This window comes from Anser cygnoides, chromosome 1 (assembly GCF_040182565.1).
Source record: "Anser cygnoides isolate HZ-2024a breed goose chromosome 1, Taihu_goose_T2T_genome, whole genome shotgun sequence".
Taxonomy (NCBI): Eukaryota; Metazoa; Chordata; class Aves; order Anseriformes; family Anatidae; genus Anser; species Anser cygnoides.
In genome coordinates, this window is record NC_089873.1 from 112,633,841 (window position 1) to 112,647,969 (window position 14,129).

Consider the following 14,129-nt stretch of genomic DNA (forward strand, 5'->3'; position numbering starts at 1 on the left):
TTCTTAATAAAAGGGAATAAACATAAAAACAGCATTAATGTAGATTCATGATCAGTGATTTTGATGGGGGAGCACCTATGCACGCAAGCTCAGATGATGCGGAATGACACCTACCATCACAATCTTAGTTTCACCCTGCATCTTCCCATAAGACTCATCACAAGTAAAAATACTATGTATTTGCACAAGGTGTCAGAGTTATGGCTGCCATGGGAATCACAACCCTCAAAATGTCTCTAATTTTTTAATTCATATAAAATCTTGATCTGATTGCACGTTAATCTGCTGGAGGGGCTTTATGCTCGAGATACGCCATGCTTTTACAGTACATAAGGGTTTGGGATTTTTTGCTTCTACGCACATTTTGCCCAGAAGTTGATGAGCTTCTATGTAGATTAGACTTCTATTAACCTACATTACATGATAATTCATTTGTCCTTTAAACAAGAACATTAGGAGACAACCAAGGCTCTCTTGAAACCTAGCCCTTCAGAGATACCTGTATGTCTACCATTATGCAGTGCAAGCAAACCTTTTGATCCACACTAAAAAGTGCTTCACTCCCTTGTTAAAACAGATGCATTTTGCAGGCAACTGCGGAACAGGGTGAATAGGGAAAACCGTGTGTCCGCCTAGCCCTAAGTCTGTCCCCCTGTATTTGTTTCACCCCTCTGGGCTCCAGGTCAGCCCCCTTTATCACCATTTTATCTATAAAGATGCAGCCAGGCCCAAAGTCTACACTTCTTCCAAGCCAGGACAGCAGAACAAGGTTATGGGGCAAAAGGGGATGTCAAACAAAGGTGGCAGCGTTGTAAAAGACAACATGCTGTTTTTCATGTTGGCTGGAACTTGTTTTACCTCAGTTCATGCTATCAAAGTTAGCAATCACATGTTGCACTTCTTCTTTTCTCTCTCCTTTGAGTCTGATATTCCAAACACTAAAATAAGGAATTGCTACCAAACACCCTGTTTCCACTTCTTTGTGGTGGGTTTTTCACAAAACTGTTCCCTATTGGTGAGACTTCAGAAGGTAAATGAGTTAAAAGGAAGTACGTAGGAGAAAGCAAATCAAAAACCTTTCCCTAGCTTCTTGTATAAGACTCTTGTGAAACAATACACTTGTAAACCAATACTTTTGCATTTCTATTGCACTTGTGAAAGAAAAGAGGAACAGAAAACACTCCAAAGGGTGCGGCCATGAACTATATAAGATTACTGATCTCTTTCTCCAAGTGCCACAGAAACTCTTGTACATTAGTCCTTGAAATTTACCTCTCTCCTTTAGCCTTCCACTGCTGATCTGTTCACCATGCTGTCTCTTACCGTGTCATCTTTGTTGGCTGCTTTCTGTCTAACTTAGGCAGCAGGCATCTCAGGGTTCAGGCTTTTTTTCACAGGTAAACTGCCCATTGCTGCTGCCTAATGTGATCTCTGAAATAACTTTTTAGAACTCATTCACTTGAAATATTAAGAGGCCTGGCAACATCTGGTTCTTAGCCCTCTGTTTGCCCTGCTTTCATGTAGAGGCATAAGAATGGCAGATCTTGAAAATTTACCTCCAGGAAGGAAGGAATGAACCTGGCTGATATAAACGTAGGTGGATTTGGAGACTGGCCTAAAAGTAAGAAAAAGTATTATGGCACAGCACTCAAGATGTCCATCTTTATGAAAGGACATTGACAAAAAAGATAGTGATACAAGAAGCCAGAGGTGAATGAAAGGAAAATGAGTCACTACTATCCTTTCATGTTTACAAACCATTAAAAAAATCAAATGAAATTTGCCCTGCAGGCACTGGAATTTTTCCTTTTGATCTAGCCAGCATTCAGGATGCTGCAGGTTGTGCCATGCACACAAATTTGTTTGCTCACCAGTAGTTTACAGAGCCTTTGCTCTCCAGGCGCATCAGAAACAAACTCCAGGGAGCTGAACTACTCGCAGTGCCAAGATGCCTCCCAGATAGGAAGCAGTCCAGGATTCTTTCCAGGATTAAACAAATGCTCTTCTCTCAGACAAAAACTCTATGTTTCTTGTTTCCTCTGCCTTTTTTTTTTTTTTTCAAGTGGAGATACACACCATTCAAACGATAGTTAACAACAGGACTTATTAAGCTTCTAGGACTCATGGCTAAGCCTAATGTGTGAAACAAACCTTGTACTTCTTCCCTGGCCATAGGGAATTCTCAGCCAGGTGTCTTAAGACTACCTGGGCTATAAGTGCTTTACCTCTCAGTCATATACACAGACTTCCTAAAGTAACAGGAACTTTAAAAACATTTTTGTGTTTCTGATTTAATGTCTCCCTCAGCAACGCAGCAGGAAAACAAGCAACGTGGGTTTGCCAAGGGAATTCATTAAATGCAATCTTTTATTCCTAAAACACTCAAACGGTTGCAGATCTCTGAAAAAAAAGTACAAAGGTGCATGCTCCTCAAGTCTGATGTTAACTTTCCCTTAGAGTCTAAGGTGCATCAGTATTGCATCTACATGGCAAGGGCTTGGCAGCTGGGGGACTCCAAAAGGGACACGCCACTGGCCAGAGCCGAGCCCATCAAGTCACTAATGCTAGTTGCACCTCTGTGAGAGCAGATTTAAGAAAGGGAAAAAAATGCTGTGCAACAGCAGCTGGGAGAGCCAGGAGTGAGCACCAGCCCTGCAGCCCTCAAGGTCAGCGCAGCAGGAGGGCAGGAGGTGCTCCAGGCACGCAGCAGCAGTTTGCCTGCAGCCTGTGGAGAGGCCCCTGGTGGAGCAGGCTGTCCCCCTGCAGCCCACGGGTCCCACACGGAGCAGATCTCCACGCTGCAGCCTGTGGAGGAGCCCCCGGTGGAGCAGGTGGATGTGGCCTGGAGGAGGCTGCGGCCCATGGAGAGCCCCCGCAGGAGCAGGCCCCGGGCCGGAGCTGCAGCCCGTGGAGAGGAGCCCACGCAGGAGCAGGGGGTCTGGGGGGAGCTGCCGCCCGTGGGGGACCCGTGCTGGAGCAGTTTGCTCCTGGGGGATGGACCCTGTGGTACGGAGCCGTGTGGGAGCAGTTCTTGAAGAGCTGCTGCCTGTGGGCAGCCCCCGCAGGCTCAGTTCAGGAAGGACGGCATCCCGTGGGAGGGACCCCGCGTGGAGCAGGGGCAGAGAGTGACCATGAGGAGACGAAGCGTCAGGGATTGACCGCAGCCCCCATTCCCTGTTCTCCTGAGCTGCTCAGGGGGGGTGTAGAACAGGGTGGACGGGGGGAAGGTGTTTTTAGTTTGCTTTTACTTCTCACTGCTCTAGTCTGTTATTGGTAGGCAAAGAATTACATTAATCTCCCTATACTGTTTTGCCTGTGACTGTAATTGGTGAGCAATCTCCCCATCCTTTTCTCAGCCCATAAGCCTTTTTTCATATTTTCTCTGCCAGCTGAGCTGTTCATTGGCATTAAACCACCACAGTCCTTTCTGGTGCCCAATGTGGGGTTTGAGGAATTTGAGATAATCAGGAGAGGTAATGGGCAAAACATGGACTGGACATTGCCAGAGTGTAATAACTGTGGAGAATTTGTGCAGCAATGTGGTGGAGGGACAAAGGGCAGGATGTTTGTAGGTTGTCTACCTGTGTCAGGTCTATGATGATATAATGATGTGGGGAATTCTTTTTGTTGGTGTGAGTGAAGATTGTCAAGATTCTGTGATTAATGTATTTTAATGATAATTCTTTTTTAAAAAAATGTTTTTTGTCGCCTCTCTCCAGCACTGATCCACGGCTACACCAAGAGACTCAACCTGAAGCAGAGCTGTCTACTGGATACCCTGCCTGTTACACTGTGGGTAGTCTACGTGCAAAGGCATCTCTAAAAAGCCTACAGCACACCAAGAAAGGCCAGCAGCTGAGCAGCACCAGCTTCAGATTGTATTTCTGAGTTTTCTGTACAGGGAACCAAACATCTTTTGGACAGGAGGGCTATTTTGAAATATAAAGCTATTCAGAGGGAACTTCAGGGCAGTATTCATGCTTTAAACAGGAGTTCACGATGTGATATAACTCAAGTTGCGGTAATGTTGCAAGATAGCCTCTAGGAGTGAGGATATAGTTAAAAAATAAATAAAAGTGCAGAAAACACCTCATGGAGACACGCCCCCCCCCCCCAACCGCCCGCCCGAGGCGCCGCCATTACACAATGCGCAGCTACAGCCGCGCGGTTGGGGACAGCTCACCCGCCCATTGGCCCACGGGCTGGCGCCGCCCATTGGCTCCCGCGCAACAACTCCCTCCCTCCGCGTCTTGATTGATCGATCCTCAGCCTTATGACTGCGCGAGGAGAACGGAGGGCGCGCTCTGATTGGCCGCGGCGCTGGCGGGCACTCTATATAAGGTTGGCGGGAGGGGCCGTCCCCTCAGTCCGCGTTCGGTCGCTGGGGGGCTGTGGAGGTAGCGCTGCACTCCGCCCACTGCGGGAAGGAACATGGCGACGCTGAAGGCCGTGTGCGTGATGAAGGGGGACGGCCCCGTGGAGGGCGTCATCCACTTCCAGCAGCAGGTTGTGGCCGGCGGCGGGCGGGAGCGACCCTGCCGGGCTGCGGTGCTGAGTCATGGCGAGGGGCGGGCGGCAAGGCCCGGCCCTCCCCTCCTCACCTCACCGCTGGGGGTTTGGGGGTGTGTGGGGATGTGACCGTTGTGACCGTTAGTGCACGAGGCACTGACCTGCCGAGCAAGGTGAGGCTGCCTATGGGCCAGTCTGTGGAGGAGGAGTGGCGTTTGGGTTGCTCGTGCTTGTAAACAGGCGGGAGCAGCCTCAGAAATAACCTGATAAATCTGTTACCTTCCTCTTTCGGGGTCTTCGAAAGCTGCCTGGGCATGGCAGTGGGCAGCCAGCTGTAGGTGGCCTTACTTGAGCAAGGGCTGGAGCAGGTGACCTCCAGCAGTCCCTTCCAACCTCAGCTGTTCTGTGGTTCCTCTTGCTTGGTGATAGCTAATAAGAACGTTCTAGGTGGCTAAATACAGCATTTCATAGAAAATCTACTTTTGCTGGCTTATGGACTCAGTTTAGCAAGGTAATTGCTTATGTTGGTAGCTGAACTTACAGCGGCGTTTTTAGGTTGTTGGTTTAGGTTGTCTAGGAAGCCTCACCTGACGTGAAGCCTTTTGCTGTGGTTGTTTCAGCAGTTATAAACTCTTTCTCTTACAGGGTAATGGACCAGTAAAAGTTACTGGAAGAATCAGCGGCTTGTCTGATGGAGATCATGGCTTCCATGTCCATGAATTTGGAGACAACACAAATGGTAAGATGTACATTCAGGCTTCTGAGTTACAGCTGTACTGTGATTGCTCACCTTTAAAGAGCTTTTAGTGTTACAGCAGCAACTAGTATTAAGGGTACTTAGGTTTCATGACTGCAAATCTGATTTAAGAAATATGGTGTTTCCTAAGGAATTGATTCTTATTAAGTACATTAAACATGTTTAGGCTAGTGTTCAAGATGTACTATATCAAGCATTAACCTAAATACTTTGACGTTCTAGTCTTAAGAAATGAGAACACTTGCATCTAAGCCTGGAACACTCTGGAATGAATAATTTTAATTTAGTGAACTTGGAGTAATGTTTGACATTGTAATAGTTCCTTATATCCAAAGGATCAGTGGACCTAGCTGGAGAGTAGCTGTTTCATTAATGATTTTACTAGTGTGGGCTACAGGAGTGCTACCCTGGTACACTGCATGAGCAGCAGATGTAAGCTGGTTATTGCAACAAGTCTACTTTGGCTGCGTTCTGTTTCAGGATGTACCAGTGCAGGTGCTCACTTCAATCCTGAGGGCAAGAAGCATGGTGGACCAACTGATGCAGAGAGGTGAGTTTGAGGGGTCTGACCTCTTACAGGTTAGCTGCATTTTTGTGCTAGGAAGGCAACTTCATGAATAATGCTGGGTTAGTTCTAGGAGAAAACTAGTACTTCCAGCGGGACTTCTGAGGTCAGTTAACAATGTTTGGTAACTGTAGGGCAGTGTTGTAGAGACCTTAGCTCCCAGAGTGTGTGAAATGTAGTTTCTAGTGCATTCTTGGTTATATTGTGGCCTGGGGAGAAGAACAACTAAGGGCTCTTGGTGAGTGTTCCTTAGGATATGAGTGAAAAGGGGAGAGAATTCATGTGTTAATACCTTATGTAGTCAGTGGTGCTCTGCTTCTGTTTTGGGGCTGCCTATTGACGACAGGCCCTAAAGCATCACCTGTTGAGCTGCACACAGGCTCTTCGTGTGGTTTAGGGGGGTCATCAGTTCTGGACCAGTGCTGTGGCCAACTTGCGGTGTTGGTCGGGCTTTCAAGCGTTTGCATCCAAGTCTGTACTTGCAGCTTCTGATGGATCAATCCATAGCGGAGCGAGCAGTTCAAGCAGGCTGGCTGCTAGCCAGCTGCCTGGCTGAGAGCAGGATGCGATGATGTGCTTACGGGCTTCACAGGCCCGCGAATGCTCCAGTGCTAAAGGTCACAGCTGCATGAACACTGTGGCTTCTGCTGGGCCTGCTTTGTCAGACCCTGCTTTTGGTGTAACTGTCTGCTCAGGCAGCTCTAGGCTGGGGATTTCTCTGCGAAGGTAAAAGAACCAGGTCATGACTGTCAGTCTGCAGTTGGGGCAGGTGGTAGTAAAATTTCCTGAAAGCTTACATCAAACAAATCCCTAAAGGGAAAACTGCCCTTGTCCTCATTTTATAGGGCTGTGTTAAAAACGTGGAACTTGCACCCTGCTCTCCAAGAAGCCGGTAGTCGGCATGTAGCTGAGCTGGTCGCCCTGTGCACGGAGAGTTTGTCAGAAACAAGCTGGTGTTGGAGGCTCTGGATCCACAGTGTCTTGCAGAACACCAGCTTCGAGTGAATGCTTTATTTGGGGTGGATGTGCAGGGAACAAGACACTGGAATGACCCGCAGGTCTGTGGAAACTGAGCTGACTGAGGATTAATTTTTAAAGCAAGATGTAGCGAACCAGCTGTGACTGGAACTGTGTAGGAGGGTGTCATGCTGTCCGTATGGAAAAACACTGGGCAAACTTGAGTTTGTCTCAGAACGATTCCTAGTGCTGGTTAGAACTCAGCCAGCTCTTATTGCGTCCCCTTTGACCTAGTGATTGACAAACCGCTTTTACTAATCCTATTTAAGCTTAAAGCCTGCGGCTGCTTGCAGAATAGCTGACTTGTGCTATACAGTAAAAGTTACGTATAGGAGCAGTGTTTATACCCAGCCTTGTATGTGCAGGAAAGGCTCAGAGACTGAACTGAGAGCTCCCTTCTAAGCAGGCAGTCACCTTCCACCAGCACGGAGGGGTTGTGAGCTGTAGAAGTTGTGTGTTGCTGGCTTACCTGGCTAGGCAACAACAGCACTTCTTCCCCCAAAGTGGGTCAGCCTGCCAGTTTCAGGTCCTCCCTAGGACCGAATTCTAATAATCCTTTGAACTGAAAGAGTTAAAGTAGTGGAAGTAATCAAGGCTCACTGGTGGTAAATGAAAACGTGTGCTGCGAAAGATAAGGTGGTGGAGTCCTGGAGTGCAGTAACCCTGGGTATTGTATGGCCCCGACCATCTGTTAGGGCTTTCGATTTAACCAGGGTTTCTGTGGGTTCCTCTGCCTTTGTGCAGGCACGTGGGCGACCTCGGCAACGTGACTGCTAAAGGAGGAGTAGCAGAAGTCGAAATAGAAGATCCCGTCATCTCTCTGACTGGACCACACTGCATCATTGGGCGCACCATGGTGGTAGGTGTCTTGCTGCCTCCTTGGGTGCTCTAAAGAGCTCCAGGGCAGCGCTGCCACTGAGTGGAGACTTCTTGATGCTGGAGGCCGCTTCCTGGTGTGCTGTATGACTTGTAGTGCAAGACTTCTGATATGGGGGGTTCTTTGGAGCCTTGCCTGAAAATATTTTATGTATTAACACTTTGTAACCATGAGATATTAATTTGCTTCTGGCCTTCTTGAGGATATTTTTCTCTGTTTCAGTTCGCTTCTGGTTGTGCATGATTAAAGCAAACTGAGCTGAGGAAGGAACTGGCAATGCTGCCACTGAAAAGCCTGGCAGTGGTCACTTCCCCCTGGGGCTTTGTGCGCCTCTCCTGCACCGGACTTGGTCTGATGACCAGGCACAGGAGATGGGTGGGGTAACAGCGCTGGGCTCTGCGCCTTCACAGCAGTGGTCAGCCTTGTGCTGCGAGGGTGAACTTGGGTTGCGAGTCCAAGTTTGTCCCTGGATTTGTAATAACTTCTTGAGTGTTGGGGTTCTGGTGACTTCCAGTTCAGACAAACTCAGCTGAAGGCGATGAATCGTTCTGGGCAAGTCTGGTCTTAAATTTTCAGCATGAGTACTGATTTGGCATCCAGTGCTACAGACTGGGCAGGTGCTCGCTGTTGTGTAAGGCCCTGCTGGTAGCTGGCAGTGCTGCTTGTCACTGCCTGTGTGTGCAGTGAAGTACCTTAATTCATGTCACTGTGTAACTAACCAGCATCTTCCATTCTCTTCTAGGTCCACGCAAAAAGCGATGACCTGGGTAAAGGGGGAGATAACGAGAGCACGCTAACTGGAAATGCTGGACCTCGTTTAGCTTGTGGTGTCATTGGAATAGCCAAGTGCTAAGTGTTGTGCCTGAAATGCTTAAGATGACAGTGAGAAATGGGCTGTTTTTCATTGTGATCGCTGTACTTGCTCTTCCTCGTTCAAGCAAAAGATTTCAGTTAATCTCATTACTACTCTGCATTCTTGAGTATCAGTTAAACTGGTAAAGACTGACTTAATTTTGTATCATGCACATTGCAATTAAAGTGATGTTGATGGAAAAGCTCTGTAGTCTCCTGCTAAAGCACCTGCTGTAACCATTCTTAGTACGATCCTCACTAACTGGAACAACTCCCGTTCTGTGTAAGGGGAGAGGGGCGGTAGTGTCACACGCTGAACACAACGTTTCTAGTGTATGGCGGGGGTTTGGAAGATGAGGAGCCCCAGGAGCTCTGCCAGGACTACTCACCAGAGAGCAGTAGGCACAGTTTGCCACATTGTACATTTCAAAGTTGCGTAATAAAGTTGCTGGCAAATATACCTTGGTCTTGCAGTCTATTTTAAAAAAAAAAGCTACCAGCTGATTTGGCAACATGGAAAGAAGGCTTGGACTCGCTAACATCAGTAGGTACTTGCTAGGCACCAACAGCGTCCAGGAAAATGCTTTCAGGTAGCAACCCTGGAACTGTTGACCAGCTCAACTGGTCTGTGAGTAGCAAAGAACTTGTGTGTTCCTTTAAAAGTACTCCACACCCTGTAGTAATAACCTGATACCCAGAGCATATCACATGTTATGTACCTGAGTTTGTGCAAATACCTTAAGTGCTGGGGGAGCTGTGAGCATCAAATGGTCTGCCACAACGATGTCACTGCGTGGGCCTCAGGGTGTGTGGGTTGGAGTGTTGTGGGCAGGTGCCAGAGCTTCCCCTCAGTGGAAAAAGTCTGGCTGTGTTGGTGAAGGCATCTCCTCCAACCTGCACGGAAGCATCTAATATGGAATGGGTCTTGACTCAAAAGAAATACCAGAAGTATTTCTGGTATGAATGGCCAGAAGTTCTGTATTCAAATTCCTGAAGCTTTCCAGTGGTGTAACCACTGTGTAGTAGTGCCAGCTTTAGGTTTGCTTGTATGCACCTCTCAGACACAGATTGACAAGTCTTTTAATAGGAAATTATTAGTTTTAATGAAGACTTGCATCAACATTCCTTTCACTTGTACATAAGTGAGATTCATGGAAGCAGTTGGTTGTACTTCTAGAGACACCCAAATTCTAGTGTTAGCATGGCACAAATGGGATGGCTTTTCGTATGGCGAGAATACTGTAAAAAAACACTTCAGTCTTGCATTGTTTACAGGTGGTAAATGGCTGAGTGCAGCCCTGACCCACCTGCACTTCTTCCCGGGGTTAGCCTGCACTCCCCTTACGCTGCAGCAGAAGGAAGGTGGTAAACGCACCTTTCAGCTTGCTGCGTGAGCATCAGAGAGTCCGGAAGGCTTTGAGTGTGCGCAAATGCCACCAGCACCTCTTTGTGTTTGAGAAGCTCAGAGGACGGCTGTGTCGCCTGCCCAGCGCAGGTACCTGGGGAGCTGTAGTGCAACGAGAGCTGTGGCAGCTCCACGGCTCCTCCTCTCCCTACCCCTCTCAGCCCTTCTTTGGGAGCTTCGTGCTCAGCTGCCTGCCGTGGTGGGGTTAAACGGCTGAAGTCAGCGCTGTACTGAAGGATGGAGGAGCGATACGTGGTTAACACATAAACACACCCGTAACTGGCAGGCACAGGCTCAGTAATCAAGGTATTAATTGCTAACACTATAATGTTCTTACTGGGAAAGGATGCTTACACTGAGCTGACTCAGCCAAAAGCCAGAAATTGGGCAGCTGATACAGGAGTAGGGTATAGTTATACAGGTGATGCCTCCCAGCAGGTTCACTGTACAGTTGCTGCTTCCGAAGGCAGCAATAAATCATTCTGCAAAGGACATTTACGGTTCATCCTAGGCGCTGTTCTCAACTTCCTAAAAAGGGAGAGAATGTGAGGTGGCATTTGTGTGAATTGTAACAGATAAGCCTTCCATCTCTGTCATCCTTGTCTTAAAACCTTTTAATAAAGTGTATTTGTTTTAAAAAAACTATCTACCTCCTTACGGAATTATGGCAGTTCTTACTAAGTGTCTTAAACGTAAATGTCTGGCTATGAAAAAAGTTCCACTGGCCCAGCATGAAACAAACATTAAGGACACGAGTTTCAACACATGGAAGTTGAGTTCACTACAAGTATGTAAACAGTTTTTTTTCTCTCTTTATTCTGCTATTGCAAGAACATAAAAATATATGTCCTCTCCCCAGTCCATAACGCCACATTTGCTTTCCCTCCCCTCTCCCTCCCCCAGGAAAAAAAAAAAAAAATCCCTCTGCCGCAGAGCAGCTATGAAAAAGTACTGATGTAAGAAAGCAGCTGCCCTTCACTTAGGGAAAAATAACCCAACTTTAAAAGTAGAACACACCTATATCAAGGAGAAAAAAAATATTAAATATGCACAGGATTCATACAATTTTTTCCACTACACCTCTAGAGCGTAACAAGCTTCAGCTGAACGCCTGGTGCGACGCGAGCCTCGCGGTTCAGTGCGGGGGCTGATCGGAGAGTGCGATTCAGCGTGGGCTCGTCAGGGCTCTGGCTCTCCCCAGAATAATGTAGCGGTCTTTCAAAACTGTTTGCACCTGAAGGGCCAACCACGAAGAACTAGGATTCGCCCTCTCAAAATCTGACAAAATTATTTAAGTAATATGGCGAGAAGATGGTAAAAACTTACACAAACACAAGAATAAGCGTTCTTTTTTTCCATCAGTCCAATAGGTACAACACTAGGTGAGTAAAAATTTTAAACCTACCTCTTGCAGGGTTACAGGAGGTAGACATCATTAACACAGACAACAGTAGCAGCCCAGAGTTGTGTGAACGAACAGGCAGCAGTTTAAAATCCTTGAGCGACTCCCCGACCTTTTCCCAGCCCCGCTTAAAAAAAATAGGTTAGCATTTCATATTGTGTTTTGGTGTCTTCCTTTGATTTCTCTCACCCCACTTTCCAAAAAGCATCAATGAATAAACAGTACAAAAGATGCTGAACTGGTGCGCTCCCTAGCCCAGCACACACAATAATTTCATAACATTACAAGCAGAGTAGACTAAGTATGTCTGAAGGTGTCCACTTTTTTTTAAAAAAAAGGCTAATTAGGGCAACATTTACCATAAAACCAGCTGAAGGGGGGGAAAAAGGAAAATAAAAAAAAAAAAAAAAAATTGATTGCATTGCAAACACTAAACAGTTACCTCTCCAATTAACATTTTAAAACTAAGTTTCACCTAGTATGGTCAAGTAGAGCATTAAAATGCAGCAATCTAAAAATCAAGATGACTATTACAATTAAAAATTGCTTCTGTGAATAGCTACACAAACAGATGTATTTCTTAGAACAAATATAAACAAAAGTCTAATTTAGACTCCAGTACAGCATCAACAGTTCAAACTTTAAGATGTTGAACAATCCTTTTCCACTTCAGTGCAGTGTAGGAAGAATAGCACACGTTAAAGTTTGTTACGAAAATAGAGTTTATTAAAAACACATCCCTATTGTTTTGAGGAGCTTTCACCGTTACCTTTTCTTAAATTAAAAAAAAAATAGAAAGCACTTCTACTTCTGATTTGTAAACTTTTTAAAGTCAAAACTTTAAAAAAGTTACAGCAAAAATGGGTAATATTTTAATCATATCTTCAGTATTTTTGTGTTATGTTGTGGCTATTTTAAATAGAAGGGAAGCAATCAAATTGCTTACAATTCCCCACCGACTACTGAGGGGCTGTGATATAAGCAGAAGCAAATATAATACAGCAGACTGTACAACTCTAAAGCTCTACACTCCCACAAATGTCACTGACAAATTCCAGTCTCTAACGAGGAGCCTCGGCAACTGAGCCCATATCCTTTTCAGCTTGTTCCACAGATGAGGTAGCCTCAGATGTTAACGCTTCGTCAGGTTTTACACCTGAAGGTTCAGACTCTCCTTTAGGAAGTTCTGAAACAATGTCTGCGTCCTCCATTTTGCCACCATGAGATTCATGGTTTTTGTCGCCATCTGCCCTGTCTGTCATCTCGGCTTTCTCCTTGCCTCGGTTCTCTTCCTTGTCTCTACGAGACTCCCTATCTCTAGAATCTCTCTCTCTGTCTCGATGTCCACTGGACCGCCTATTTCTGTCCTCCAAGTCTCTATGCCTATCGCGCTCGGGGCTTCTTCTTCCCCACTCTCTCCTTTCCCGATTACCGAGTCGCTCGTGATCTCTGTCATCGTTGCGGTTGCCGTAGCGCTCGCGATCGTTCTCTACCCGATTCCCAAAAGATCTCCTTCCGAACCTCTCCTGGTCTCTGTTGGGAGTGAACGTCTGCCTGTCGTTCCTGAACTGCCTCCCGTCTCGGTTATCCTCAGGTCCGCCCGGCCCTCCGCTGCCCGGCATCCCCCCGGGCCTCACAAAGTGGCCCGGCGGCGGGAAGGGGGTTTTCATCCCGTGAGGAGGAGGCATCCCAAAGCCCCCCGGCCCCGGAGGGGGCCCTCTGTGCATCATGTGGGGAGGCATGTGGCGCGGCGGCATCAGGGGGAAGCGTTGCAGGGGCGGCGGGGGCATCCCTGGCGGTCGCTGGAGTGGTATCAAACCGGGCCGCGCGCCCAGGAGGCCGGTGGATGGAGTCTGCAACCCAACAACAGGGGCGGGCGGGGGTGGCGCGACGCCTTGGGTGCCTGAAACAGAGGAACAGACGCACGAGTTAGAAGAAGAGCAGGGGAAAAAAGCGCTTTCATCCGTTCAAAAACATTCGGAAATTCTCAAGAAATGAGGAACGCAAGAATTGTGTGTGGGGAGGGCAGCGGGCAAAGCGTCTTGTGCTGGTTTGCATACCGTAAAGAGCACGCCGTCTTAAACAGAAATTTCTTTTGTGCTATGAATAATTACCGTTGGAATGGACAGTAACTATTCACTTATCCTTAAGGCCTCCCTTTGTGAAGAAGCCATCGCCGCTTTGCAGGTCAGAGCTCTTCCTCACCGCCAGCCCAGCGTCTCGTGTTGACTGCCGGCCAAACACCTTCCCAATAGGTTACGCTTCCTAATTACAGGCACATCATCTACTTTTGCTGTCTTTGAAACTTTTCTCCTCTGTTACAAACACGATCTAAGTCATATGTGTCTAAACTGTTTGAAATGTGAACTGTGTCATCAACAAGATTTCCGAGGCGCAGAAGAGGCAGCAGGTAACAGCGAGTGATGAAAGCAGAGCTAAGGCCAGGCCAGGGCCGCGGAAGGAGCAGGAAATTGCACAGTTCAATTTACCGTTCCAGAGAAAACGCATAAAACAAACTAAGTTTAGTTTTAGTAAAATATAACTTGCAATGTAAAACTAAATGGAAATGCAAGAGGTAATTTCTGGATTATTATTAATTTAAATACAGTTTTGTATCTTTTGTAGTACATATCCAGTGCCAACTATTTTCCACTCTTACTCGTGGAGTACTGGAGTCTTGGCTTTAGCATGGTCTTCAGAAAAGGAAACCCAGGACCTCCCAAAACATCCCACTTTCAGAAAGCT

General features: G+C 47.0%; 2 protein-coding genes across 3 annotated transcripts in view; one reads left to right on the forward strand and one right to left on the reverse strand.

The window, feature by feature from the left end:
• Positions 1-4,335: 4,335 nt before the first annotated feature.
• Positions 4,336-9,037, forward strand: SOD1 (superoxide dismutase 1). Its single transcript, XM_013192917.3, has 5 exons — positions 4,336-4,506; positions 5,155-5,248; positions 5,747-5,816; positions 7,593-7,707; positions 8,468-9,037. Exons 1-5 carry the CDS (start codon positions 4,432-4,434, stop codon positions 8,576-8,578), a joined length of 465 nt encoding a protein of 154 aa, XP_013048371.2. The 5' UTR covers positions 4,336-4,431; the 3' UTR covers positions 8,579-9,037.
• A 2,279-nt stretch (positions 9,038-11,316) lies between these two features.
• SCAF4 (SR-related CTD associated factor 4) overlaps positions 11,317-14,129 on the reverse strand; it is a 46,849-nt gene continuing 44,036 nt past the window's right edge. For both annotated transcript variants that reach the window (XM_048071451.2, XM_048071452.2), the window contains one exon: positions 11,317-13,287. In XM_048071451.2, the coding sequence (XP_047927408.2) occupies positions 12,446-13,287 (842 nt within the window). In that variant the 3' untranslated portion in view covers positions 11,317-12,445. The remainder of the gene's footprint in view (positions 13,288-14,129) is intronic.

Excerpts from the sequence above, each read along its gene's own strand:
- SOD1 (XM_013192917.3), top strand. The coding sequence starts at position 4,432 with ATGGCGACGCTGAAGGCCGTGTGCGTGATGAAGGGGGACGGCCCCGTG. Across the intron at positions 4,507-5,154 it reads TCATCCACTTCCAGCAGCAG|GGTAATGGACCAGTAAAAGT; the intron begins GTTGTGGCCGGC and ends TTTCTCTTACAG. Across the intron at positions 5,817-7,592 it reads GGACCAACTGATGCAGAGAG|GCACGTGGGCGACCTCGGCA; the intron begins GTGAGTTTGAGG and ends GCCTTTGTGCAG.